A 27,967-nucleotide genomic window follows, 5' to 3' on the forward strand; every position below is an offset into this window, starting at 1 on the left:
TCTCCCTCGCGTTTCCCACCTTTCCCCCTCACATTTCCCGTCTATTCCCCCTCACATTTCCCACCTTTCCCCCTCACATTTCCTGCTCTTTTTCCCCTCACATTTCCCACCTTTTCCCCTCACATTTCCCACCTTTTCCCCTCACATTTCCCACCTTCTCCCCTCACATTTCCCACCTTTCCCCCTCACATTTCCTGCCCTTTTCCCCCTCACATTTCCCACCTTTCCCCCTCACATTTCCTGCCCTTTCTCCCCTCATATTTCCTGCCCTTTTCCCCTCACATTTCCCACCCTTTTTCCCCTCACATTTCCTGCCCTTTCTCCCCTCATATTTCCTGCCCTTTTCCCCTCACATTTCCCACCTTTCCCCCTCACATTTCCCACCTTTCCCCCTCACATTCCCTGCCCTTTTCCCCTCACATTTCCCACCCTTTTTCCCCTCACATTTCCCGCCCTTTTTCCCCTCACATTTCCTGCTCTTTCTCCCCTCAGATTTCCTGCCCTTTTCCCCTCACATTTCCCACCTTTCCCCCTCACATTTCCCACCTTCTCCCCTCACATTTCCCACCTTTCCCTCTCACATTTCCTGCCCTTTTCCCCTCACATTTCCCACCTTTCCCCCTCACATTTCCTGCCCTTTCTCCCCTCATATTTCCTGCCCTTTTCCCCTCACATTTCCCACCTTCTCCCCTCACATTTCCCACCTTTTCCCCTCACATTCCCTGCCCTTTTCCCCTCACATTTCCCACCCTTTTTCCCCTCACATTTCCCACCTTTTCCCCTCACATTTCCTGCCCTTTTCCCCTCACATTTCCCACCTTTCCCCCTCACATTTCCCACCTTCCCCCCTCACATTTCCCACCTTTCCCCCTCACATTTCCCACCTTTCCCTCTCACGTTTCCTGCCCTTTTCCCCTCACATTTCCTGCCCTTTCTCCCCTCACATTTCCCACCTTTTCCCCTCACATTTCCTGCCCTTTTCCCCTCACATTTCCCACCTTTCCCCCCTCACATTTCCCACCTTTCCCCCTCACATTTCCTGCCCTTTTCCCCTCACATTTCCCACCTTCCCCCCTCACCTTTCCTGCCCTTTTCCCCCTCACATTTCCCACCTTTCCCCCTCACATTTCCTGCCCTTTTCCCCTCACATTTCCCACCCTTTTTCCCCTCACATTTCCCAGCTTCTCCCCTCACATTTCCTGCCCTTTTTCCCTCTCACATTTCCCACCCTTTTCCCCCCTCACATTTCCCAGCTTCTCCCCTCACATTTCCCACCTTTTCCCTTCACGTTCCCTGCCCTTTTTCCCCTCACATTTCCTGCCCTTTTCCCCCTCACATTTCCCACCTTTCCCCCTCACATTTCCCACCTTTCCCCCTCACATTTCCCACCTTCTCCCCTCACATTTCCCACCTTCTCCCCTCACATTTCCCGCCTTTCCCCCTCACATTTCCCACCTTTCTCCCCCTCACATTTCCCACCTTTCCCCCTCACGTTCCCTGCCCTTTTCCCCTCACGTTCCCTGCCCTTTTCCCCTCACGTTCCCTGCCCTTTTCCCCTCACATTTCCCACCTTCTCCCCTCACATTTCCCACCTTTCCCTCTCACATTTCCCACCTTCTCCCCTCACATTTCCCACCTTCCCCCCTCACATTTCCCACCTTCTCCCCTCACATTTCCCACCTTCTCCCCTCACATTTCCCACCTTCCCCCCTCACATTTCCCACCTTCTCCCCTCACATTTCCCACCTTCTCCCCTCACATTTCCCACCTTTCCCCCTCACCTTCCCTGCCCTTTTCCTCAGGGGCTGGCGCTGCGGCAGCACGAGGGAGGGTCGCCGGCGCGGGGCGGCCCCAGCGGGGCTCAGTCCTTCCTGGCCCAGCAGCGCCTGGCCACGGTGGCCCGGCGGGCGCGGGCCCCTCATGGCCGGGCTGTCTCCAGCTGAGGTGAGGGGTCCTCAAAAACCCCAGACCCCCCCCTCACTCTGGGCTGGTCCCGTTTCACACACTACAAACCTGAGCTCTCGTTTTTTTTTTTTGGGGGGGGGCCTGGACCTTACCCCCGTACCTTTCGGGGAGACTTTTAGCACTTCTATTTTTGTAGCGTATTCCGGGGGGGTCTCAGATGTGTGTTACCCCCATTAAATCTTCTAATAAAGCCTCAGGACGCAGCGCTGGAGATTTGTTATGTGTGGGGGGGGGATATTGGGGTGCCTGTAGGGGTCTGAGCTGTGGGTGGGGAGTTTTTGGGTGTCTTAAACCTTGGGGTTGGTGCTGGGGTGAGGCAGAGGTGGGTGGGGGCGAGCACACGAGAAATTACTTTGTCTTTATAGTTTTCCCCTCATGTTTCCCACCTTTCCCCTCACGTTTCCTGCCCTTTTCCCCCTCACTTTTCCGACATTTTCCCCTCATGTTTCCCACCTTTTCCCCTCACTTTTCCGATATTTTCCCCTCACATTTCCTGCCCTTTTCCCCTCATGTTTCCCGCCCTTTTCCCCCTCACATTTCCCACCTTTTCCCCTCACATTCCCTCATGTTTCCCGCCCTTTTTCCCTTCACATTTCCCACCTTTTCCCCTCACTTTTCCGATATTTTCCCCTCACATTTCCTGCCCTTTTCCCCTCACATTTCCCACCTTTTCCCCTCACGTTTCCCACCCTTTTCCCCTCACATTTCCCACCTTTTCCCCCTCACATTTCCGACATTTTCCCCTCACATTTCCCACACTTTCCCCCCTCACATTTCCCACCTTTTCCCCTCACTTTTCCGATATTTTCCCCTCACATTTCCCGCCCTTTTCCCCTCACATTTCCCACCCTTTCCCCCCTCACATTTCCCACCTTTTCCCCCTCACATTTCCGACATTTTCCCCTCACATTTCCTACCTTTTCCCCCTCACATTTCCGACATTTTCCCCTCACATTTCCCACCCTTTCCCCCCTCACATTTCCTACCTTTTCCCCTCACATTTCCCACCCTTTTCCCCCTCAGATTTCCTGCCTTTTTTCCCCTCATAGGGAACCCCTCTAGTTAAACCCTTTAAAACAATGGAAAAAAGCGATTTTGCCCCCTCAGTTTAGACTTTAAAAATGGAATAACAAGTTCCCTCTATGTTTAGACCCCTAAAATGATGGATAAAGGGGGGGTCTCCTCCCAAAATAAAACATAGAAATGGTGAAAAAGGTGGAGTTTCCCTCAATTGAAACTTTAAAATGTAGGATCTTGCATCAATTAAAAATGTTTAATGGAATTCCCAGTCAATTTAAGCCCCCAAGAGGCCTCCTTCTCCCTTTACTGGTTTTCCCTCAAGAAACACCATTTTTTGGGGCTTTTGGACACCATTTTCCCTGTAAGATCCCTTAAAACAGAGGGCCCCTGTTGATGGAACTCTTAAAAAGGCTCGTAAAGGATCTCCTTTCAACTCAAACCCTTAAAAACGACGGAAAACAGAGATTCCTCCTCAATTTAACCATTTAAAACAGCAGAAAAGTTGGATTTGTCCTCAACTAAATCCCTGAAATAACAGAAAGTAGGGATTCCCAGTCAATTAAACCTCTTCAAATCATGGAAGAGGCAGGCTTTTCCTTCAAGTTAAACCCTTAAAATAGTTTAAAAGACTCTCTTCCTTTTATGAACGCCCTTAAACCCGCAGGTGAAACGCAGTGTGAGGGTGCTCGTGTCTCTTTAAATCCGCCGCCATATTTGAACCGGGCGCGGCTTCCTGCGCGCCGCGCGCGTGCTCCGAGGGGCGGGCGCGGCGCCGGAAGCGCGTCAGGCGCGGGCGGAAGCGCGTCAGGCGCGGGCGGAAGCGGCCGGGCCGGGCGGGTGCCGGAGGGTCGCGGCGGCCGCGCCATGGTGGATTACAGCGTGTGGGACCACATCGAGGTCTCGGACGACGAGGACGAGACTCACCCCCAACATCGACACCGCCAGCCTCTTCGATGGCGGCACCAGGTGCGGCTCGGCCGGCCCGCGCCGCCCCCCGGGCCTGGCGCTCCGCGGGAGGCCCGTTCCTATGGCGACCGGGCCGGGATTCCCGGAAGGAAGGGGATGGGGAAGGCAGGGGGGGTGATGTGTTGTTCGTGGGACCCCCGTGGTGTGCGGGGTTCTCCCTGTTCCCGCAGGACGGGAAGCGGGGGGGGGGGGTGTGTTCTCCTTTTCCCGGCTCCAGGGCTCCGTGGGGCGGGGGCTCCCCACATTCCCATGGGATCATCCCTGCAGCCCCCCGCGGGGAGCTCCGCCATCCCAGCACAGCCCGTGCCCCATGCCCCATCCCAGCACAGCCCATTCCCCATTCGCCATTCCCCATCCCCAGCACAGCCCATTCCCCATTCCCCATTCCCCATCCCAGCACAGCCATTCGCCATTCCCCATTCCCCATCCCAGCACAGCCCATTCCCTGTTCCCTATCCCAGGACACTCCGTTCCCCATTCCCCATCCCAGGACACCCTGTTCCCCGTGCCCCATCCCAGGACACTCCGTTCCCTATCCCAGCACAGCCCATTCCCCATTCCCCATCCCAGCACAGCCCATTCCCCATCCCAGCACAGCCCATTCCCCGTTCCCTATCCCATGACACCCCATTCTCCATTCCCCATTCCCCATCCCAGAATAGCCCATACCCCATTCCCCATCCCAGCACAGCCCATTCCCCGTTCCCTATCCCATGACACCCCATTCCCCATTCTCCATTCCCCATTCCCCATCCCAGAATAGCCCATTCCCCATTCTCCATCCCAGCACAGCCCATTCCCCCATTCCCCATCCCAGGACACCCCGTTCCCCATTCCTCATCCCAGCACAGCCCATTCCCCATTCCCCATTCCCCATCCCAGCACAGCCCATTCCCCATTCCCTATCCCAGGACACCCCATTCCCCGTTCCCCATCCCGGCACACCCCGTTCCCCATGCCCCATCCCAGGACACTCTATGCCTCATCCCAGCACAGCCCATTCCCCATTCCCCATCCTAGCACAGCCCATTCCCCATTCCCCATCCCAGGACACCCCATTCCCCATTCCTCATCCCAGCACAGCCCATTCCCCATTCCCCATCCAGCACAGCCCATTCCCCATTCCCCATCCCAGCACAGCCCATTCCCTATTCCCCATTCTCCATCCCAGCACAGCCCATTCCCCATTCCCCATCCCAGCACAGCCCATTCCCCATTCCCCATCCCGGCACAGCCCATTCCCCATCCCAGCACAGCCCATTCCCCGTTCCCTATCCCAGGACACCCCATTCCCCATTCCCCGTTCCCCATCCCCAGCACAGCCCATTCCCCATCCCAGCACAGCCCATTCCCCGTTCCCTATCCCAGGACACCCCATTCCCCATTCCCCCGTTCCCCATCCCGGCACACCCCGTTCCCTGTCCCCCCTCAGCTCCTGCTCCGTCCCTGCCTTGCCCGGGGGCTGCTCCTTCCCTTGGGAAGCGCCTCAGGGAAGGGGCACAGCCCCCCCAAATCCCCCTGCGTGTCCCGGGATGGGGCAGCGCCGCCTCCAAGGGCTCGCACCCAACTTTGGGGAGCTTGGAATTCCAGAGCCACCCCCACGTTCCCCACGGAAAAGCTGCTGCTCCCTCCCCATCCCAACAAAACCCCCCCAAACGCCGGGAGTGACACGCTCCAGCTGCCTTCCTGCCGCCGGTGCCTCCCCAGGCCCCGCGTGGAGCGCATGGAGCAGTTCAGAAGGAGAAGGAGGAGCTGGATAAAGGCTGCCGCGAGTGCAAGCGCAAACTCGCCGAGTGCCAGAAGAAGATGAAGGAGCTGGAAGTGGCCGAGGCGGAGAGCGGGAAGGGGGAGCTGGAGAAGCTCCAGGCCGAGGCCCAGCAGCTGAGGAACGAGGAGAAGAGCTGGGAGAACAAGCTGGAGGAGCTGAGGAAGAAGGAGAAGAACATGCCCTGGAACGTGGACACGCTCCAGCAAGGACGGCTTCAGCAAGGTGGGGTTTGGGGAGAAAACCCCCCCCCCCAAAAAAAAACCCACCCCCGCCGTGTCCTAAATCCCCCCAAACCATTCCCTGTGTTCCTTCGGGTTCCCAGAGCGTTTTCAACGTGAAGCCCGAGGAGAAGGAGGAGACGGAGGAGCAGAAGGAGAAGAAACACAAAACCTTCGTGGAGCGATATGAGAAGCAGATTAAACACTTTGGTGAGGGGCCTGGGGGGGCTTTAGGGGAGCTGGGGGAAGCTTTTTGGGGTTCTCCAAGCTTGGGAACAACCCCCCTGGGGTGGGAGCAGCCCGGAATCCTCTCACTGCGCGGCAAAATCGAGGATTTTGTGTGCTTTTCCCCATTTTTTTTCCCCCGCCGAGGCGCAGTTTCGGGGGAGGTCAGTTAGATTTCGGAACGAGGCGCTCGCCCTCCTCGCCGCCCTTCTCCTGACGGAGTTTGGAGCTCGTTCCCTGGCTGAGCCGGGGGAATGCTCCCCGCTCCCTGTCTGCAGGGATGCTGAGGCGCTGGGATGACAGCCAGAAGTACCTGTCGGACAACCCTCACCTGGTCTGCGAGGAGACAGCCAACTACCTGGTCATCTGGTGCATCGACCTGGAGGTGGAGGAGGTGAGGAGTCGGGATAAAATCCCCCTTTCCCGGGCTGGAGCTGCCTTCTTGTCACCTCTGTGGGCTCCTTCCCGTTTTTTCCTGCCAAGAAAAACGAGAGCGTTGGGGATACATAAGGCAGGAGAGGTGGGGAAAAAAAGATCCTTAAAATCGTCCTATAAAAGCACCCCAGCCTTCCGTGGGAGAGAGGCTCACCCCTGACCCCTCTCCAGCAGCTCCGGGGTTTCCCTGGGAGGGGGAGCCCACAAAATCAGGGAATTTGGGATTAATTTGGGATCAAAAAGCTCCTAAAGATCATCAAACCCAACCCAGTCTCGTCCTAGTGACTTAACACACGAATCCACCCCTCTGCGGGGATTCCCTGACCCAAATCACCTCTTTCCCACCCGAAAAGGGGTTTGGGGAATGTGGGTTTTGGGGGATTTTGGGGATTTTGACGCCGTTTTTCCCCCCAGAAACACGCGCTGATGGAGCAGGTGGCCCACCAGACCATCGTCATGCAGTTCATCCTGGAGCTGGCCAAGAGCCTCAAGGTGGATCCCAGGGCCTGCTTCCGGCAGTTTTTCACCAAAATTAAGGTAAAAATCCCCCCTGGACTCCCCAAAATCCCTCCCTGAGACCGAGCGCGCCCCGATTTCCACGGGTTTAGCCTCAAATTTTTCAATTTTTTGTGAGGTTTGACCGGGAGAGGGGGATGGGGTGGAAAAGGGGGGGGCTCAGGGGGTGGAATTGGGGGTTTGGGGTTGGAATTGGGGCTTCAGGGGTGGAGACGAGGGTGTGGGACTGGAGTTGGGGATTTGGGGTTGGAACTGGGGATTTAGGAGTGGAACTGGGGATTCACGGGTGGAAACAAGGGTGTGGGACTGGAGTTGGGGATTTGGGGTTGGAATTGGGGCTTCAGGGGTGGAGATGAGGGTGTGGGATTGGAACTGGGGATTTGGGGTTGGAACTGGGGATTTAGGAGTGGAACTGGGGATTTAGGAGTGGAACTGGGATTCGGGGGTAGAAACGAGGATGTGGGATTGGAATTGGGGATTTGGGGTTGGAATTGGGGCTTCAGGGGTGGAGACGAGGGTGTGGGACTGGAGTTGGGGATTTGGGGTTGGAACTGGGGATTTAGGAGTGGAATTGGGGATTCAGAGGTGGAAACGAGGGTGTGGGACTGGAATTGGGGATTTGGGGTTGGAATTGGGGATTTAGGAGTGGAATTGGGGATTCAGAGGTGGAAACGAGGGTGTGGGACTGGAATTGGGGATTTGGGGTTGGAACTGGGGGTTTAGGAGTGGAATTGGAGATTCAGGGGTGGGAAGAGGCAGCTCGGGGCCTGCAGGTTGGGGTTCAGCCCCCCCCTCATCACGGCACAGCCCCCAGTTCCCAATTCCCCTTCGTTACCCCTTCGTTACCCGGCACCGCCGGACGGAGCCGGGGGTGGGTTTGGGGCGGTTTTGGGATGGATTTGGGGCAGGTTTTGGGATGGATTTGGGGCAGGTTTAGGGTGGATTTGTGGTGGTTTTGTGGTGGATTTGGGGTGGGTTTGTGGTGGATTTGGGATGGTTTTGGGATGGATTTGGGGCGGATTTGGGATGGATTTGTGGTGGTTTTGGGGTGGATTTGGGGTGGGTTTGTGGTTGATTAGGGGTGGTTTTGTGGTGGATTTGGGGTAGATTTGGGATGGATTTGGGGTGGGTTTGTGGTTGATTTGGGGTGGGTTTGTGGTTGATTTGGGGTGGGTTTGGGATGGATTTGGGGTGGGTTTGGGGTAGATTTGGGGCAGTTTTGTGGTGGATTTGTGGTGGATTTGGGGCAGTTTTGTGGTGGATTTGGGGCGGTTTTGTGGTGGATTTGGGGTGGATTTTGGCATACAACCCCCCCTGAACCCCATTTCCCCCCCCCCCCACACCCCCAGACGGCGGACCAGCACTACCTGGAGGGCTTCACGGAGGAGCTGGAGGGCTTCAAGGAGCGGGTGCGGGGCCGGGCGCGGGCGCGGCTGGAGAAGGCGCTGCGCGAGTACGAGGAGGAGGAGCGCCAGAAGCGCCTCGGGCCCGGCGGGCTCGACCCCGTGGACGTCTACGAGTCCCTGCCCCCCGTGAGTCCGGGCCGGATCCCCCCTCCCCGGCCTCGGGGGCGATTCCCGCGAGCGTCCCCCCGCTCTGAGCGGGTTTTGGGGCTAAACGGCGGCGTTTTGGGTGTTGGAGGTTTGGGGGCTCCTGGTGGGGTTGGGTTGAGTCCCGGTCAGTCCCGGTACGGGTTTGGTTTTGAGGCTCAGTCCCTCGGTTTTGGGTTTTTGGAGCGTTTCCTTGCGGGGATTGTTGGCGCCCAGTTTGATCCCGGTCGCTCCCAGTGTGATCCCAGTATATCCCAGTGTGATCCCAGTATATCCCAGTGTGATCCCAGTATATCCCAGTCATTCCCAGCATGATCCCAGTCACTCCCAGCGTGATCCCAGTCACTCCCAGTATGTTCCAGTCACTCCCAGTGTGATCCCAGTATATCCCACTCATTCCCAGCATGATCCCAGTCCCTCCTAGCGTGATCCCAGTATATCCCAGTGTGATCCCAGTATATCCCAGTCCCTCCCAGCATGATCCCAGTCATTCCCAGCATGATCCCAGTCATTCCCAGCATGATCCCAGTCATTCCCAGCATGATCCCAGTCCCTCCCAGCGTGATCTCAGTCACTCCCAGTATGATCCCAGTCACTCCCAGTATGTTCCAGTCACTCCCATTGTGATCCCAGTATATCCCAGTCCCTCCCAGTATGTTCCAGTCACTCCCAGTATGTTCCAGTCACTCCCATTGTGATCCCAGTATATCCCAGTCCCTCCCAGTATGTTCCAGTCACTCCCAGTATGTTCCAGTCACTACCAGTTTGATCCCAGTATATCCCAGTCACTCCCGGCGTGACCCCAGTTACTCCCAGCATGATCCCAGTAACTTCCAGTGTGATCCCACTATGTTCCAGTCCCTCCCAGCATGATCCCAGTCACTCCCAGCACAATCCCAGTCACTCCCAGTGTGATCCCAGGATGATCCCAGTCACTCCCAGCACAATCCCAGTCACTCCCAGTGTGATCCCAGCATGATCCCAGTCACTCCCAGCACAATCCCAGTCACTCCCAGTGTGATCCCAGCATAATCCCAGTCACTCCCAGCATGATCCCAGTCACTCCCAGTATGTTCCAGTCACTCCCAGCGTGTTCCCAATCACTTGGCAGCGTGTTCCCAGTCACTCCCAGTGTGATGCCAGTCCCTCCCAGCACGATCCCAGTCATTCCCAGTATATCCCAGTCCCTCCCAGCACCACTGACCAGTCCCTGGGCCCGGCAGGAGCTGCAGAAATGCTTCGATGTCAAAGACGTTCAGATGCTGCAGGACACAATCAGCAAAATGGACCCAACCGTGAGTTTTTTACCCAAAAACCCCCCTTGGGAGGGGTCCCAAATCCCACAGGGGGTCCCAAATCCCTCGGGAGGGGTCCCAAATCCCTCGGGAGGGGTCCCAAATCCCTCGGGGGGTCCCAAATCCCTCAGGAGGGGTCCCAAATCCCTTGGGGTGTCCCCAAATCCTTCGGCAGGTGTCCCCAAATCCCTTGGGGTGTCCCCAATTCCTTCGAGGGGTGTCCCCAAATCCATTGGGGTGTCCCCAAATCCCTTGGGGTGTCCCCAAATCCTTCAGGGGGTGGTCCCAAATCCCTTGGGGTGTCCCCAAACCCCCTGGTGCCCCTTTTTTAGGAGGCCAAGTACCACATGCAGCGCTGCATCGACTCGGGGCTCTGGGTGCCCAACGCCAAGGGCGGGGACGGGGCGGACAAGGGCGCCGGCGAGGCCGCGGTCTACGAGGAGATCAAGAAGGAAAACGGCGCCGAGGACGAGGCAAAGCCCTGAGCGGGGCCAGGCCCCCCGAAGGAAAAGGCGGAAAAGGTCGAAAAAAAAGTGGAAAAAAACCCCAAAATTAAAGAAAAAAAAAACCAACGCGCCCCTGTCGGAAAAGCAGCAAAAGCAGGCGGGGAGGGGTCCTGCCCCACCCCCACCCTCGCAGCCCCCTCCCCGCTCCCCTCACGCCCCCCCACCCCGCGCTTTTCACGCCGTAGAGACTTTTGGGGAAGGTTTTTGGGAGGTTTGGGGCTCCCCCCCACCCCCCCCACCGGCCCCTCCTCGGTTGAGTTTGGGGTTCGGGGGGGGTTGGAGCCGCGGTGCCGGAGCGGAGAATAAAGAGATTGGAGAAGCTGAGCGTGGAGTGGGGGTCCGGGGGCGTTCTGGGGGGCCGGGGATGAACCGGGGCCACCCTGGGAGGGCAGGGGGCTGTGACCCCTCTCCCCCCGTCCTGCCAGCCCCTCCTGGGGGGCTCCGCTGACGGGGTTTGGCCCACTCAGATTGGATCCTGGTCCAGCTGTGCCCGGAGGGTTGGATCCAGCTGTGGCTGTGTTTAAATCCAGCTGTGCCCGTGGGTTTGTATCCAGCTGTGTCCGTGGCTTTAAATCCAGCTGTGCCCGTGGGTTTGGATCCAGCTGTGTCCGTGGGTTTAAATCCAGCTGTGCCCGTGGGTTTGGATCCAGCTGTGCCCGATGGTTTGGATCCAGCTGTGGCTGTGTTTAAATCCAGCTGTGCCCATGTTAAAATCCAGCTGTGCCCATGGGTTTGGATCCAGCTGTGCCCGTGAGTTTGGATCCAGCTGTGTCCATGGGTTTAAATCCAGCTGTGCCCCGAGTTTGGATCCAGCTGTGCCCATGTTAAAATCCAGCTGTGCCCATGGGTTTAAATCCAGCTGTGCCCCTGAGTTTGGATCCAGCTGTGCCCATGGGTTTAAATCCAGCTGTGCCCATGTTTAAATCCAGCTGTGGCCGTGAGTTTGGATCCAGCTGTGTCCATGGGTTTAAATCCAGCTGTGCCCATGGGTTTAAATCCAGCTGTGTCCATGGGTTTAAATCCAGCTGTGCCCATGGGTTTAAATCCAGCTGTGTCCCAAGCCCCGCCCCCTGGACCGCCATGACCACGCCCCCTTCACATGCTCATCTCGATGCCCCGCCCCCTCACGCCTCTCAGCCAATCAGAGCCTTTCCTCATGTCCATGGGGCGGAGGCGCGTGGGCGTGGCCTGGCGCCGGCGCCGGCCAATGGCAGCGCGCGTCTCTCGGGGCCAATGGGAGGCGGCGGCTCTGCGGGGCGGAGGGAGCCGGAGCGGCGGCCGGGCCGGGCCGGTACCAACGGGGGGGACCGGAGGGGGGGGAGCCGGTACCAACCCACGGACCGGCGTCAGCCGGGGGGTAACGGGGGGCCGATGCCAACCGGGAGCGGGGAGAGAGGGTCGGTTCCAACCGGGAGGGGCGGTACCAACCGGGGGTGGGCCCGGAACCAACCCTGTGAGGGGCCGGTACCAACCGGGGCGGGGGGGAGAGAGCGGGCAGGGGCCGGTACCAACCGGGGGTAGGGGGGGGGAAATCTCCTGTGAGAGACTGAAATGGGTCGAAATCCACCCCAGAATGGGTCAAAAATTCATCTTGAAGTGGGTCAAAATCTACCCTGAATCGGGTCAAAGTTTCCTCTTGAAGTGGGTCAAAAATCCGCCCTGAAACGGGTCAAACATTCAGCCTGGAATGGATCAAAATCCATCCTGAAACGAATCCAATCCATCTCAAAAAGGGTGAAAATCCACCCTGAAACAGGTGCAAAACCCATTCTGAAGGGGGTCAAAATTCCACCCCGGAACAGGTCCAAAATCCCTCCCGAAAAATCCCCAAATGCACCCCGGAACGGGTCCAAAATCCCCAAGTCCACCCTGAAATGGGTCCGAAACCCCAAATCCACCTGAAACGGGTCCAAAATCCCCAAATGCACCCGAAACGGGTCCAAAATCCCCAAATGCACCCGGAACGGGTCCAAAATCCCCAAATCCACCTGAAACGGGTCCAAAATGCCCAAATCCACCCTGAAATGGGTCCAAAATCCCCAAATCCACCTGAAACGGGTCCGAAATCCCCAAATCCACCCGAAACGGGTCCAAAACCCCAAATCCACCCCGAAACGGGTCCAAAATCCCCAAATCCACCTGAAACGGCTCCAAAATCCCCAAATCCACCCGAAACGGGTCCAAAATCCCCAAATCCACCCCGAAACGGGTCCAAAATCCCCAAATCCACCCCGAAACGGGTCCGAAATCCCCAAATCCACCCCGAAACGGGTCCCAAATCCCCAAATCCACCCCGAAACGGGTCCAAAATGCCCAAATCCACCCGAAACGGGTCCAAAATCCCCAAATCCACCCCGAAATGGATCCGAAACCCCAAATCCACCTGATATGGGTCAAAATCCCCAAATCCACCCTGAAATGGGTCCGAAACCCCAAATCCACCTGAAACGGGTCCGAAATCCCCAAATCCACCCTGAAACGGGTCCAAAATCCCTCCTGAAAAATCCCCAAATGCACCCGAAACGGCTCCAAAATCCCCAAATCCACCCGGAAACGGGTCAAAATCCATTTGGGAATGAGCCAAACCCCATCTGGAAATGGGTCCAAACCCCCCCCACACACACACCTTTTTCCCCCCAGAAAAAACCCTGGAATTTTCTCTGTCTGCTCTTGTCTCCCCCATTCCCCTGCCCCATTTTCCTGGGATAAACCCTGCTTCTTGTGGGGCTTTCCTGGGAGGAAGATCCGCGGGGAGGCAAAGCCGCTCCGAGCGACGCTTTCCCCTCTCCCCCGGCACAGCGGAGTTTTGGGAATGCCAATTCTGGGTGCAAATCCCGGGTTTTTTTTTCCCCCCTCGGAAGCCGTCATGTCGCTGTGCCGGCGCGGGGCCGAGGCCGAGGCCGAAGGCTGCGGGTTCCCGGCCGGGGCCGGGCTCAAGGTGCTCCTGCACTGGAGCGGGGACGAGGAGCGGGAGCGCTGCCGGGTTTACGGCCAGGGCTCCCCGAGCGCCGAGGAGATCTGCATCGACCTCGCCCGCAGGATCGGTGAGGAATTCCCGAGGAATTCCCGGGTTTGGGGTGGGTGAGGAATTCTGGAGTTTGGGGTGGGTGAGGAATTCCAGAGTTTGGGGTGTGTGAGGAATTCCCAGGTTTGGGATCGGTGGGGAATTCCCAGGTTTGGGGTGGGTGAGGAATTCCCGGGTTTGGGATCGGTGGGGAATTCCGGAGTTTGGGATCGGTGGGGAATTCCCAGGTTTGGGGTGGGTGAGGAATTCCCGGGTTTGGGATTGGTGGGGAATTCCAGAGTTTGGGATCGGTAGGGAATTCCCAGGTTTGGGGTGGGTGAGGAATTCCCGGGTTTGGGATCGGTGAGGAATTCCCAGGTTTGGGATCGGTGGGGAATTCCCAGGTTTGGGGTGGTTGAGGAATTCCTGAGTTTGGGGTGGGTGAGGAATTCCCAAATTTGGGATGGGTGGGGAATTCCCAAATTTGGGATGGGTGGGGAATTCCTGAGTTTGGGATGGGTGAGGAATTCCCAGGTTTGGGATCGGTGGGGAATTCCCAGGTTTGGGGTGGGTGAGGAATTCCTGAGTTTGGGGTGGGTGAGGAATTCCCGGGTTTGGGATGGGTGGGGAATTCCCAAATTTGGGATGGGTGGGGAATTCCTGAGTTTGGGATGCCTGGGGAAGGGCGGGTGCTCGCTGTGTGACACGCCGCTGTGGATCAGGAGTTCCCAGGGCAAATAAACACCAGGAGTTCCCAGGGAACACACCAGGAATTCCCAAGGAAAACACCAGGGAACACACCAGGGATTCCCAGGGAACACCAGGGAAAACACCCGGAATTCCCAAGGAAAACACCAGGGATTCCCAGGGAACACACCAGAAATTCCCATGGAAAACACCAGGAATTCCCAGGGAAAACACCAGGGATTCCCAGGGAACACACCAGAAATTCCCATGGAAAACACCAGGAATTCCCAGGGAAAACACCAGGAATTCCCTGGGAACACACCAGGAATTCCCTTGGAACACCAAGGAAAACACCCGGAATTCCCAGGGAACACACCAGAAATTCCCAAGGAAAACACCAGGAATTCCCAGGGAACAACTCCCCTGGAATTTCAATTTTTTGGGAGCAACCCCCCTGGAATTTCAATTTTTTGGGAGCAACCCTCCCGGAATTTCAGTTTTTTTCGGAGTAAACCCCCCGGAATTTCAGTTTTTTTGGGAGCAAGCCCCCCGTCCCAGCTGGCTTTTCCCATTCCTGGCAGGAATTACCCCGCTCTGCTACAGCCTCTTCGCCCTCTACGACCCCCAGAGCCGGATCTGGCTCCCGCCCAACCACCAGTTCCACATCGGGAAGGACACCAACATCAACCTGATCTTCAGGATGAGGTGAGGCCTCTCCCGCCCCGGATTTCCCTGGAAAAGCTGGTCCCACTGAAAGGAGGGGAACGGTGGATTTGGCCTCTCCATCGGCGCGCAAAAAGGGAGGGATTTTTTGGGATCAGCAGGGGGTCCCTGGGAAAAAAAAAAAAAAAAAAAAAAAGATGGGAAAAGCTTTAAATGATCCCATCCTGGAGGCAGGAAGAGGCTGCTGCCTTTCATTCCAAGCTCGGATTAATTCCCTGTGCTCAAATCCCAATTTTTTTTAAGCACGTGGCTGATTCTCCCGCGGTTCCAAGAAGTTTTATTCCTTGAAAAACCCCGAAATCCACTGATCCGAGCCCGGAATGTGACTCCCAGCACGGGGCCAGCCCCTCTCCTCCTCTCCTCTCCCCATTCCAGGTTTTATTTCCGGAATTGGCACGGGATGAACGACAAGGAGCCGGCGGTTTTCCGGAATGTGCCGCGTGCGGGGGATTCTCCCGAGGAAAAGCCTCCCGGAGGAGCTTTACTGGACAGATCCTCCTTCGAGTACCTGTTTGAGCAGGTAACGGGGCAGGATTTGGGGGAAAAATGGGATGATTTTCCTCAGCCCAGCTGGATTTAGCTCAGGATCTGTTTTTCCATCCCCAGGGGTTTATTTAAGGATAACAACCCCCCTGAGTTTTCCCTTTGGAAAGGTTTTATCCTGCCGGGATCGGAGCTGGGTGGGATTCCGTAATTCCACGGGATAATTTTCCCTCTTAGGGGATTTTTAGTCGCAGTCCCACCTTTTGAATTGAAAAGCACGAGGAAAATCCTTCTGGAAATCGCCTCAGGGCTGAGTTTTAGTCGCAATTATTTCACGTTTAACAGGGAAAATTTGAATTCATCAACGACGTCGCCTCCCTGAAGGATTTCCAGAGCGAGCCGGAAATCCAGAAGTTCAAGAACGAGAGCTTGGGGATGGCCGTGCTCCACCTCTCCCACATTGCCATAAAAAAGGGCATTTCCCTGGAGGAAGTGGCCAGGAAGTACAGGTAAAATTCCTGCTTTTCCCAAGGGGTTTTTCCTCGTTTTTCACTGGTTTTTTTAACTTGTTTTCCGCGGCTTCTCTGTTGCATCCCAAGCTCTTCCTGCACCTCTTCCCGACAATTCCCCCCTTTTTTTTTTTTTTTTTGGCAGCTTCAAGGACTGCATCCCGCGCTCCTTCCGCCGCCAGATCCAGCAGAACAACTTCCTGACCAGGTTCCGGATGAAGAACGTCTTCCGCCGCTTCCTGCGGCGCTTCCAGCGGCACACGGTGGCCGCCGGCAACCTGACGGAGCGGGACGTGATGTACAAGTACCTGGCCACCCTGGAGCAGCTGGCTCCCCGGTTTGGGAGCGAGCTTTTCCCGGTGCTTTCCCTGGAAACGGCGGCCGAGGGCGAGAAGGGGCCGCCCTGCGCCAACGGGGGCCACGCGGAGCCGGAGCAGCCGCTGATCCCGAGGGATTGTCCAGTCACTCACCACGTCCTGGTCACCGGCACCGGCGGGATCCAGTGGCGGCCGGTGCCCGGAGAGGTGGGTTGGGATGGGGTGGGTTTGGGATGAGCCATTCCCATCCCAAATCCCATCTTTTTCCTTGGTTTTAGGTGGGTTTGGGATGAGCCATTCCAATCCCAAATCCCATTTTTAATTTGGTTTGAGGTGGGTTTGGGATGAGCCATTCCCGCCCCAAATCCCATCTTTTTCTTTGGTTTGAGGTGGGTTTGGGATGAGCCATTCCTGCCCCAAATCCCATCTTTTTCCTTGGTTTGAGGTGGGTTTGGGATGAGCCATTCCCATCCCAAATCCCATCTTTTTCCTTGGTTTGTGGTCCTGGGTTTTACCTGGGGCGCCCAGCTCATTTTCCAGTTTTTCCCAGTTTCCCACCCAAATCCATCCCACACCATCTCCTTCTCCTTCACTTGTGCATCCCGGCTTTTCCTCGGGCTCCAGCTTATCCCGGTCCCCCCCAAAACCCTTCCCAGCAGCAGGAAAAGTCTGCAATTCTCCTCTTTTCACCCCCGCAGAGCAGGGAAACCTTGTCCCAGCGTGGATATTTTGGGAGAAAAAGCAGGAACAAGGAGCCAGAGGCGCAGCCGGCGGAGCGGAGCGAGCCGCCCTGGTGCCATTTCTGCGATTTTCGGGAAATCACCCACGTGGTGGTCAAGGACTCCAGGATCAGCATCCACCGGCAGGACAACAAGTGCCTGGTGGGTGGGGACGGGTCCCTCCCGCCGCTGGGATCCCGGGATTGCTCTTCCCAGGTCGGGAGGAGGCAGCGCTGCGAAGAACAAGGGGTTTCATCGGGGGTTTCTTCAGGGTTCCCCGTGGGTTTTTTAGGGCTGCCCGTGGGTTTTTAGGGTTTCCTGCAGGTTTTCCATGGGTTTTTTAGGGTTTCCTGCAGGTTTTCCATGGGTTTTTTAGGGTTTCACGTGGGTTTTTAGGGTTTCCTGCAGGTTTTCCATGGGTTTTTTAGGGTTTCCCACAGGTTTTCCATGGGTTTTTTAGGGTTTCCCACAGGTTTTCCATGGGTTTTTTAGGGTTTCCCTTGGGTTTTTTAGGGTTTCCCACAGGTTTTCCATGGGTTTTTTAGGGTTTCCTGCAGGTTTTCCATGGGTTTTTTAGGGTTTCCCTTGGGTTTTTTAGGGTTTTCCGCAGGTTTTCCATGGGTTTTTTAGGGTTTCCCGCAGGTTTTTTAGGGTTTCCCGCAGGTTTTCCATGGGTTTTTTAGGGTTTCCCTTGGGTTTTTTAGGGTTTCCCACAGGTTTTCCATGGGTTTTTTAGGGTTTCCCATGGGTTTTTTAGGGTTTCCCGCACGTTTTCCGAAGAGTTTTTTAGGGTTGCCCATGGGTTTTTCAGGGTTTCCCATTATTTTTTTAGGGTTTCCCGCCGGTTTTCCATGGGTTTTTTAGGGTTTCCTATGGGTTTTTCAGGGTTTCCCATGGTTTTTCAGGGTTTCCTGCAGGTTTTTTAGGATTTCCTACAGGTTTTCCATGGGTTTTTAAAAGTTTCCTGCAGTTTTTTTCAGGGTTTCCTGCGTGTTTCCCAAGGGTTTTTTTAAGGTTTCCCATGTTTTTTTAGGGTTTCTCACAGTTTTTCTAGGGTTTTCCATGGGGTTTTTTAGGTTTCCCATGGTTTTTTTAGGGTTTCCCGTGGGTTTCCCGCTCACCCCAGTGCTCTGTCCCTCCCCAGGAGGTGCTGCTGCCGTGCCCTGGCAGTGCCCTGGCTCTGGTGTCGCTGGTGGACGGATATTTCCGGCTGACGGCCGACTCCAGCCATTACCTGTGCCACGACGTGGCCCCACCACGGCTACTCCTGAGCATCCACAACGGCATCCACGGGCCCATGCAGTGAGTGTGGCTTCCCTGCGGATCACCCAGATCCCACGGAGTCATCCTGGACCATCCCGTGCCCTCGGGGTGGTCCCCGAGTGTTTCATCTGCTTTGGGTTGGTCCAGGTCCATTCCGTGTCCTTTGGGTTCATCCAGAGCCGTTCCTTGTTCTCAGGGCTCATCCAGCGCCATTCCCTGTCCTCAGGGCTTTTCCTCATTAATTTCTTTTCCTCAGGGCTCATCCAGAGCCATTCCCTGTCCTCAGGGCTCATCCAGAACCATTTCCTGTCCTCAGGGGATTATCCAGAGCCATTCCCTGTCCTCCATGTTCATCCAGGTGTCCTTGGAGCTCTCCCAGAGCTATTCCACGTCCTTTGAGCTGATCCAAATCCATTCCCTTTTCTCAGGGCTCATCCCAATCCATTCCCTTTGCTCAGGGCTCATCCCAATCCATTCCCTTTGCTCAGGGCTCATCCCAATCCATTCCCTTTTCTCAGGGCTCATCCCAATCCATTCCCTTTGCTCAGGGCTCATCCCAATCCATTCCCTTTGCTCGGGGCTCATCCCAATCCATTCCTTCCCTCCCTTTTCCAGGGAGGAGTTTGTTTTTGCCAAGCTCCGCCGGGAAGAGCCGGAGGAAGGGCTCTTCATCCTCCGCTGGAGCGTCCTGGATTTCAACCGCATGATCCTCTCCGTGCTCAAGAGGAGCCACCAGCAGGTAGGGACGCGATTCCCAGCGCGGGATTCCCAGGAATTGCGAGCTCTGGAATGACCCGGGAGCCCCGTGGCTTCAGCTCCTGCCTCTCCCTGGCTTTTCCAGGCTCCTGGGACGCCGGGAGCCTTCAAGTACCGGCAATTCCGGATCCAGAAGAAGGGGGACTCCTTCGTGCTGGAGGGCTGGGATCGGGAATTCCCCTCCCTGCGGGAGCTCCTGGATGTGCTCAAGGGCTGCACCCTCAAATCCGGCGAGGAGAACTTCACGGTGAAGAGGTGCTGCCCGCCCAAGCCGGGAGGTAGGGACAGGGATCATCCCGGGGATCGGGAACGGGCGGATCCGGGAGCTCACAGCGCCCCGTCCCCTCCTTTCCCAGAGATCTCAGACCTGCTGATCACACGGAAGGCGAAGGATAACGGGAAGCAGATCCTGAACCTCACCCAGCTCAGCTTCCACCAGATCCGCAAGAACGAGATCACCCAGGTGCTGCTTTCCAGGGATTTTCACTGCTCAGATTCCCGGGATTCACTGGGGGAAGTGGAGGAACCTGCTCTGCCTTCTCGGGATCCATGGAATGGTGGATCTCTCTGCTTTCCTGGGATTCTCAGCCTTCCAGGGATTCCCTCCAGATCCCAGGATCCTCCCACACCCCTAGGCCAGCCAGCAGGATGCATTTGCTGATTCATCCCTTCCATTTCCAAGGGAAAGGGAGGGAAAAATCCCCGTGGAAGCGGCTTTCTCCCACACTGGGAGGCGGAGGGAACTCGGGGAGGGATCCAGGTGAGGATTCCCACCTTCCCAGCGTCTAACAGCTCCTGCTTTTCCCCGTTTTCCCAGCGAGCCCACCTGGGCCAGGGCACCCGGACCAACATCTACGACGGGGTCCTGAGCGTCTGCGGGAATTCCGGGAACGACGACGAGGCCGAGTATTTTTCCACGGAGCAGAACAACAACGGGCGGGAGATGCACGTGGTGCTCAAAGTCCTGGACCCCAGCCACAGGGACATCGCCCTGGTGAGCCCTTCCCAGGCTGGGAGAGCCGGGATCGGGGCGGGAAACACGGATCCAGGGGGTGGGAGAGGGATCCAGGTGGTGGGATGTGACCCCAGAAGGGCTGGAACGCGGCCCAGAGGGTTGGAATATGGATCCGAGGGCTGGAATTCAGCTCCAAAAGGGATGAAATTCTGCTCCAAAAGGGCTGGAATTCGGTTCCAGGGGCTGGAAAGTGGATCCGAGGGGTGGAATAAGGATCCAAGGGCTGGAATAAGGATCTGGGGTTGGAATTCGGCTCCAGGGGCTGGAATTAGGTCCCAGGGGCTGGAAAGTGGATCCAAGGGCTGGAATAAGGATCCGGGCTTGGAAATTGGCTCCAGGGGCTGGAGTGTGGATCCATGAGGGCTGGAATTCGTCCTGGTTTTTGATTCTGGAATTTGGCTTCCAAAGGGCTGGGATGGGGCTCCCAAAGGGCTGGAATTTGGCTCCCGGGAGCTCCCGGGCCCTTCGGGAAGCCCGGGATCCCCCTGCCATCGCCGCTGTCCCCGCAGGCGTTCTTCGAGAGCGCCAGCCTGATGTCCCAGGTGTCCCACGTCCACCTGGCCTTCGTGCACGGCGTCTGCGTGCGCGGCTCCGAGAGTGAGTCCAGCAGCACCCCCCGCCCCGCTCCCGAGGCCCCAGTCCCGCGGGATCATCCCGGTTTTCCCCGCAGACATCATGGTGGAGGAGTTTGTGGAGCACGGGCCCCTGGACGTGCTGCTCCGCAAGGAGAAGGGCCGGATCTCCGTGGGGTGGAAAATCACCGTGGCCAAACAGCTGGGGAGTGCCTTGAGCTACCTGGTAATTCCAGCTGGGAGTTCCCGTGGATACCCTGCAGTGCCTTCCCTCCCTTTTCCCAGGGGGTAATCACATTTTTAGGGTCATTCCGCCCATTCCTGCAGCCCGTCCTTGCTCCCTCTCCCTGTTCCAGGAATTCCAGTCCTCCACGGATTCATTTTGGAGCTGGGAAGAGCAAGGGATGAGGATGGGATTCTGAGCAGGGGTTTGGGAACAGGGCTGGAAAATCCTCTTTATCATTTTATTATCTGCTTTGGCTTGATCTCGGAGCAAAATCCCAAGAGAGGGAGGTGAAATTCCAGCCAGGAATTCCAGTTTTTTGTTTTATTTTCCAGAAGCTTTGCCTTGCCCCATGGCATTGCTGGGATTTTTCCCAATATTTATTTTTTTTGGGATTGTTTTCCAGTATTCACTTATTATTTGGGGTCTGTTGGAATTTGCTACTGGGAAAATGAACACTGGAACGTTACTACGGGGAAAATTATTACGGGAACTTTTTTAATGGGGGAAAATTTACTATTGGGAAATAATTTATTATCAGAAAACGGTAAAATATTTACATTAAGTAAAAAATAATTGATTTTTTTTTAAATTTATTTCCCAATCATTTTTCCCTTTCCCCCTGCTTTTCCCAGGAGGATAAGAACCTGGTGCACGGGAATGTGTGTGCCAAGAACATCCTGCTGGCCAGGAAGGGGCTGGAGGACGGATCCGTGCCCTTCGTGAAGCTCAGCGATCCCGGGGTCAGCTTCACCGTGCTCTCCCGGGAAGGTACTGGATTTCCAGGGGCAAAATCCAGCTTATTTTTCCACCCTTTCCCTAAAAATTCCCATAGGTTGTGGCCAGAGCTCTTTTCACAGAGTACTCACTATTTTTCCAACACGAATTTTCCCAATATTTGGCATTTTAATATGGGAATTCCACCCGGTTTGGTCCCCAAGCTGCTGTCAGGGATGATCCCACCCCATACCACTGCCTGGGATGCTTTTACCACGGGCTCTCCCCTTGTAAATCCCATATTTTATCCCTTGAAAATCCAAAGTTTTCTATCTTTAACATCCCATATTTTATACCTTTAATATCCCATATTTTCCTACTTAACATCCCATATTTTATACCTTTAATATCCCATATTTTCTACTTAACATCCCATATTTTACACCTTTAATATCCCATATTTAACACTCCGTCTTTAATATTTTAACCCTTCGCCTTTAACGTTTTACCCGTAACGGACCGACGCCCCAAACACGCCATCACCCCCAATAAATAATGAAAAGAAGTAATTAAAATACTTCCCCCGGTGGGACGTGCCCCTCAGAGCGCGTGGACAGGATTCCCTGGATCGCCCCGGAATGCATCCGGGATGTCGGGAACCTCAGCACGGCCTCGGACAAGTGGAGTTTTGGGACAACACTCCTGGAAATCTGCTTCGACGCCGACGTCCCGCTGAAGGAGCGGACTCCCTCCGAGGTGATTCCCGCCGTTTTCCTTGGTTTGGGCTGGATTTGGGGGTCGGATTTGGAGTTTTTTCCCCGTGTTTTTCCCGCAGAAGGAGCGTTTCTACGAGAAGAGGCACCGGCTGCCGGAGCCTTCCTGCCGGGAATTGGCCTCGCTGATCTCCCGGTGCCTCAACTACACCGCGGTGGAGCGGCCGTCCTTCCGCACCGTGCTGAGGGAGCTCACCCGGCTGCAGCCGCACCGTGAGGGCCGGGAACGGGGCAAAATCCCGGGGGAACGGGGCAAAATCCCGGCGGAACGGGGCAAAAATCCCGGCGGAACGGGGAAAAATCCCGGCAGAACGGGAATGAGGGTCCTGGATCCGGGAATGGGGGAAATCCCGGGATTCTGTGGGGGAAAGGGCGTGAGGGAGCTCACCCGGCTGGAGCCGCACCGTGAGGGCCGGGAACGGGGAAAAATCCCGGGGGAACGGGGCAAAATCCCGGCGGAACGGGGCAAAATCCCGGCGGAACGGGGATGAGGGTCCTGGATCGGGGAATGGGGGAAATCCCGGGATTCTGTGGGGGAAAAGGGCGTGAGGGAGCTCACCCGGCTGCAGCCGCACCGTGAGGGCCGGGAACGGGGCAAAATCCCGGGGGAACGGGGCAAAATCCCGGCGGAACGGGGATGAGGGTCCTGGATCGGGGAATGGGGGAAATCCCGGGATGCTGTGGGGAAAAGGGCGTGAGGGAGCTCACCCGGCTGGAGCTGCTCCGTGAGGGCCGGGAACGGGGCAAAATCCCGGGGGAACGGGGATGAGGGTCCTGGATCGGGGAATGGGGGAAATCCCGGGATTCTGTGGGGAAAAGGACGTGAGGGAGCGCAACCGGCTGCAGCCGCACCGTGAGGGACAGGAACGGGGAAAAATCCCGGGGGAACGGGGCAAAATCCCGGGGTTTTGTGGGGGAAATCCCGGGATTCTGTGGGGGAAAGGGCGTGAGGGAGCTCAACCGGCTGCAGCCGCACCGTGAGGGACAGGAACGGGGAAAAATCCCGGGGTTTTGTGGAGGAAATCCCGGGATTCTGTGAGGGAAAGGGGCGTGAGGGAGCTCACCCCGGCTGCAGCCGCACCGTGAGGGACAGGAACGGGGCAAAATCCCAGGGTTTTGTGGGGGAAATCCCGGGATTCTGTGGGGGGAAAGGGGCGTGAGGGAGCTCACCCGGCTGCAGCTGCTCCGTGAGGGGCGGGATCGGGGCAAAATCCCGGGGGAACGGGGATGAGGGTCCTGGATCGGGGAATGGGGGAAATCCCGGGATTCTGTGGGGAAAAGGACGTGAGGGAGCTCACCCGGCTGCAGCCGCACCGTGAGGGCCGGGAACGGGGCAAAATCCCAGGGTTTTGTGGGGGAAATCCCGGGATTCTGTGGGGAAAAGGGCGTGAGGGAGCTCAACCGGCTGGAGCTGCTCCGTGAGGGACAGGAACGGGGAAAAATCCCGGCGGAACGGGGATGAGGGTCCTGGATCGGGGAATGGGGGAAATCCCGGATTCTGTGGGGAAAAGGGTGTGAGGGAGCTCACCCGGCTGCAGCCGCTCCGTGAGGGCCGGGAACGGGGCAAAATCCCGGCGGAACGGGGCAAAATCCCGGCGTTTTGTGGGGGAAATCCTGGGATTCTGTGGGGGGAAAGGGCGTGAGGGAGCTCACCCGGCTGGAGCTGCTCCGTGAGGGACGGGAACGGGGCAAAATCCCGGCGGAACGGGCAAAATCCCGAGGATTTGTGGGAGAAATCCAGGGATTCTGTGGGAAAAGTGGGCGTGAGGGAGCTCACCCACATCCAGCTGCTCCGTGAGGGCCGTGAAAACGGGAAAATTCCTGAATTCTGTGGGGGAAAGGGGCGTGAGGGAGCTCACCCGGCTGCAGCCGCTCCCTGAGGGGCGGGAACGGGGGAAAAATCCCGGGGTTTTGTGGTGGAAAAGGAGGAAAGGGAAAACAGGAAAAGCCAAGGTCCCTCGCAGACCTCGTGGACGTCACGTCGGTGAATCCCGACTTCCCGGTTTCGGATCCCACCGTCTTCCAGAAGCGGTACCTGAAGAAAATCCGGGAGCTGGGGGAGGTCAGTGAGTTCTGGGGAAGCTGGCATGGCTCCTTTCCCTCTCTGGATCTGAAATTCCACTCCTCAACCTCTTTTCCCTGCGGATTTCCCTGGCTGGACCCAAAATTCCACATTTTAATCCTTATTTTCACATTTTAACCTTTTTTTCCGGCTGATTTTCCCCTCCATTTCTGAACTTTGTTGACCCCCTGTGGATCCTCCCAGCACAGGGAAGCCCCAAAACCTCCTTTCCCTGCCAAATCCCCAAAATTTATCGTTCTCCAGGGCCACTTTGGGAAGGTGAGCCTGTGCTGCTACGACCCCACCAACGACGGCACTGGGGAGATGGTGGCGGTGAAATCCCTGAAATCTGGGAGCAGCCCCCAGCTCCTGAGCTCCTGGAAGAGGGAAATCCAGATCCTGAAGACCCTGTACCACGAGAACATCGTCAAGTACAAGGGCTGCTGCAGCGAGCAGGGTGAGGGACAAAACCCCCTGGGATTTTCCAGTGGATCAGCCACGGAGAGCTTAAAAAACCCCAATTCCCACTTTTTTTTTTTGGCCGGGAATCGCTGTCCTGGCAGGAATTTGGGGGCTCTCAGGGGTGGTCCCCACATTGCCGTGTGTCTGTTGCAGGAGACAAGGTGGTGCAGCTGATCATGGAGTATGTCCCGCTGGGAAGCCTCCGGGAATTCCTGCCCAAGCACCCCCTGAGCCTGTCCCACCTCCTGCTCTTCGCCCAGCAGATCTGTGAGGTGAGCCCGGAATGGGGCTGGATCCCGAAAAAACGGGATGATTCCCCCAAAAAATGGCGTTGAATGACTCAAAAACGGGGGTTACAGCCCCAAAATCCGGCTGAATTGACAAAAATATGGGGCTGGACCCTTTGGAAATGGGGCTGAATTCCCAAAATGTGGCTGAATTCCCAAAATATGGGGCCGGACCCTTTGGAAATGGGGCTGAAATCCCAAAATGTGGCTGAATTCCCAAAATATGGGGCTGGACCCTTTGGAAATGGGGCTGAAATCCCAAAATGTGGCTGAATTCCCAAAATATGGGGCCGGACCCTTTGGAAATGGGGCTGAAATCCCAAAATGTGGCTGAATTCCCAAAATATGGGGCTGGACGCTTTGGAAATGGGGCTGAAATCCCAAAATGTGGGAGCGGACCCTTTGGAAATGGGGCTGAATTCCCAAAAAATGGGGCTGATCCCCAAAAAATTGAGATGAACCCCTCAAAAATGGGATTGACATCTCAAAGTGAGGCTGAACTCCAGAAATAGGATTGACTTTCCCCAAAAATGGGGATGAACCCCCAAAACACGGGAGTGCCAACCCTCAGATGGGGCTTAATCCCCAAAAATGCGGCCGATTCCCACAAAAAACAGGGACAAACCCCCGAAAACACCGCACGGCTCCCCCAGAAACGCCTGAAACCCCCCCCAAAAACCGCCCCCAACCTTCCGGAATCCCCCCGGAATCTCATTTTCTCCCCGCTTTTCCAGGGCATGGCCTACCTGCACTCCCTGCACTACATCCACCGGGACCTGGCAGCCCGGAACGTGCTGCTGGAGAACGAGCACGTGGTGAAAATCGGGGACTTCGGGCTGGCCAAGGCCGTCCCCGAGGGCCACGAGTACTACCGGGTGCGGGAGGACGGCGACAGCCCCGTGTTCTGGTGAGGGGTGAATTTGGGAACGTCCTGGGAACGCTGCTGGGTCCCAAATCCCGGGTCCGTGATCCCAGATGATTCCAGGTACGCCCCGGAGTGCCTCAAGGAGTGTAAGTTCTACTATGCCTCGGATGTTTGGTCTTTTGGGGTGACCCTCTACGAGCTCCTGACCCGCTGCGACCCCGGGAGCAGCCCCCCGGCCGTGAGTCCCGTGAGAATTCCAGGGTTTTCGGGTTGAAATCGGGGTTTTTCCCATGGATTTTGGTTTTGGTTGGTTTTGGTTTTCTTTCCCCCCCCCACAGAAATTCCTGGAGATGATCGGGGCCACGCAGGGGCAGATGACGGTGCTGAGGCTGATCGAGCTCCTGGAGAGGGGGAAGAGGCTCCCCATGCCCAGGGATTGTCCCTGCGAGGTGGGAAAAGGGGAAAAGCGGGGAGAAAGTGGGGGAAAATGGGAAGGGAAGGAGGAAAAGGGAGAGAGGGAGGGGAAAAGTGGGGAAATGGGGAGGGGAGAAGGGGGAAAATGGGAAGGGGAGAGGGAAAATGGGAAAGGGGAAAGGAAAATGGGGAGAGGGAAAGTGGGAAGGGTAAAAGGAAAATGGGAAGGGAAAAAGGAAAATGGGAAAGGGGAGAAGGAAAATGGGAAGGGAAAATGGAAAATGGGAAAGGGGAGAGGGAAATGGGAAGGGAAAAAGGAAAATGGGAAGGGAAAAAGGAAAATGGGAAAGGGGAGAAGGAAAATGGGAAGGGAAAATGGAAAATGGGAAAGGGGAGAGGGAAATGGGAAGGGAAAAAGGGAAATGGGAAAGGAAAAAGGGAAATGGGAAAGGGGAGGAGGAAAATGGGAAGGGAAAAAGGAAAATGGGAAAGGAGAAGAGAAAATGGGAAAGGGAGAGGGAAAGTGGGATGGGTAAAAGGAAAATGGGAAGGGAAAATGGGAAATGGGAGGGGGAAAATGGGAAAGGGAAAAAGGGAAATGGGAAAGGAGAAGAGAAAATGGGAAAGGGGAAATGGGAAATGGGAAGGGAAAAAGAGAAATGGGAAAGGAGAAGAGAAAATGGAAAGGGAGAGGGAAAGTGGGATGGGTAAAAGGAAAATGGGAAGGGAAAATGGGAAATGGGAGGGGGAAAATGGGAAAGGGAAAAAGGGAAATGGGAAGGGAAAAAGAGAAATGGGAAAGGAGAAGAGAAAATGGGAAGGGGAGAGGGAAAGTGGGAAGGGAGAAAGGAAAATGGGAAGGGGAAAAGGAAAATGGGAAGGGAAGAGAAGAGAAGGGGGAAAAGTGGGGAAGAGGAAGGGAAAAAGTGGGAGGAGGAGGGAAAGTGGGGAAGGAAAATGTGGAAGAAAGGGGGAAAGATTGCGGGAGAAGGAGAAAAAGGGGAAAGGGCGGGAGCAAAGTGGGAAGGGAGGAGAGGGCAGGGGGTGTTTGACATCCCGGGGCGGCGGGGGAGGCTCTCCCGGGGAGGCTCTCCCGGGATTCCCCGGTTTTCCCCCAGATTTACCGGCTGATGAAGAACTGCTGGGAGGCCGAGGCCTCGTTCCGCCCGGCCTTCCCCAACCTCGTCCCCGTCCTCAGGAGCTTCCAGGAGAAGTACCGGGCCCAGGCGCCCTCCGTCTTCAACCTCTGCTGAGGGAGGGGGGCAAAAACCCCCATGGAATGGGGGGAAAAAAATCCCAAAAATCCCCATGGAATGGGGGCGAAAAAATCCCAAAAATCCCCATGGAATGGGGGACAAAAAACTCATGGAATGGGGGGAAAAAAATCCCCATGGAATGGGGGGCAAAAAACCCCATGGAATGGGGGGAAAAATCCCATGGAATGGGGGGCAAAAAGTCCCATGGAATGGGGGGGGGAGCACCCCAGAAAACCCCATGGAATGGGGGGCAAAAAAACTCATGGAATGGGGGGAAAATGCCCCAAAAACCTCATGGAATGGGGGGCAAAAAATCCCAAAAATCCCCATGGAATGGGGGGTAAAAAACCCCATGGAATGGGGGGAAAAATCCCAGAAATCCCCATGGAATGGGGG

At 56.3% G+C, this 27,967-nt stretch overlaps 2 protein-coding genes across 2 annotated transcripts; both read left to right on the forward strand.

Annotated features, from left to right (window-relative positions):
- Positions 1-3,813: 3,813 nt before the first annotated feature.
- Positions 3,814-10,487, forward strand: LOC137467383 (hsp90 co-chaperone Cdc37-like). The gene is given in 9 exon segments (XM_068178887.1): positions 3,814-3,951; positions 5,659-5,919; positions 5,921-5,941; positions 6,042-6,147; positions 6,441-6,556; positions 7,012-7,134; positions 8,463-8,645; positions 9,887-9,958; positions 10,291-10,487. Coding segments are annotated over 9 exon segments (1,137 nt in total). The 5' UTR covers positions 3,814-3,849; the 3' UTR covers positions 10,444-10,487.
- A 2,828-nt stretch (positions 10,488-13,315) lies between these two features.
- On the forward strand, positions 13,316-27,596 carry LOC137467323 (non-receptor tyrosine-protein kinase TYK2-like). Its single transcript, XM_068178810.1, has 23 exons — positions 13,316-13,508; positions 14,737-14,860; positions 15,254-15,398; positions 15,707-15,870; positions 16,016-16,394; positions 16,886-17,068; positions 18,051-18,208; positions 18,785-18,908; positions 19,011-19,203; positions 19,282-19,388; positions 19,743-19,919; positions 20,450-20,537; positions 20,611-20,738; positions 21,371-21,506; positions 22,057-22,208; positions 22,288-22,438; positions 24,190-24,287; positions 24,552-24,744; positions 24,903-25,021; positions 25,771-25,943; positions 26,022-26,139; positions 26,240-26,350; positions 27,434-27,596. Exons 1-23 carry the CDS (start codon positions 13,331-13,333, stop codon positions 27,566-27,568), a joined length of 3,534 nt encoding a protein of 1,177 aa, XP_068034911.1. The 5' UTR covers positions 13,316-13,330; the 3' UTR covers positions 27,569-27,596.
- Positions 27,597-27,967: the final 371 nt, after the last annotated feature.

Source organism: Anomalospiza imberbis, unplaced genomic scaffold (assembly GCF_031753505.1).
Source record: "Anomalospiza imberbis isolate Cuckoo-Finch-1a 21T00152 unplaced genomic scaffold, ASM3175350v1 scaffold_61, whole genome shotgun sequence".
In the NCBI taxonomy this organism is placed as follows: domain Eukaryota; kingdom Metazoa; phylum Chordata; class Aves; order Passeriformes; family Viduidae; genus Anomalospiza; species Anomalospiza imberbis.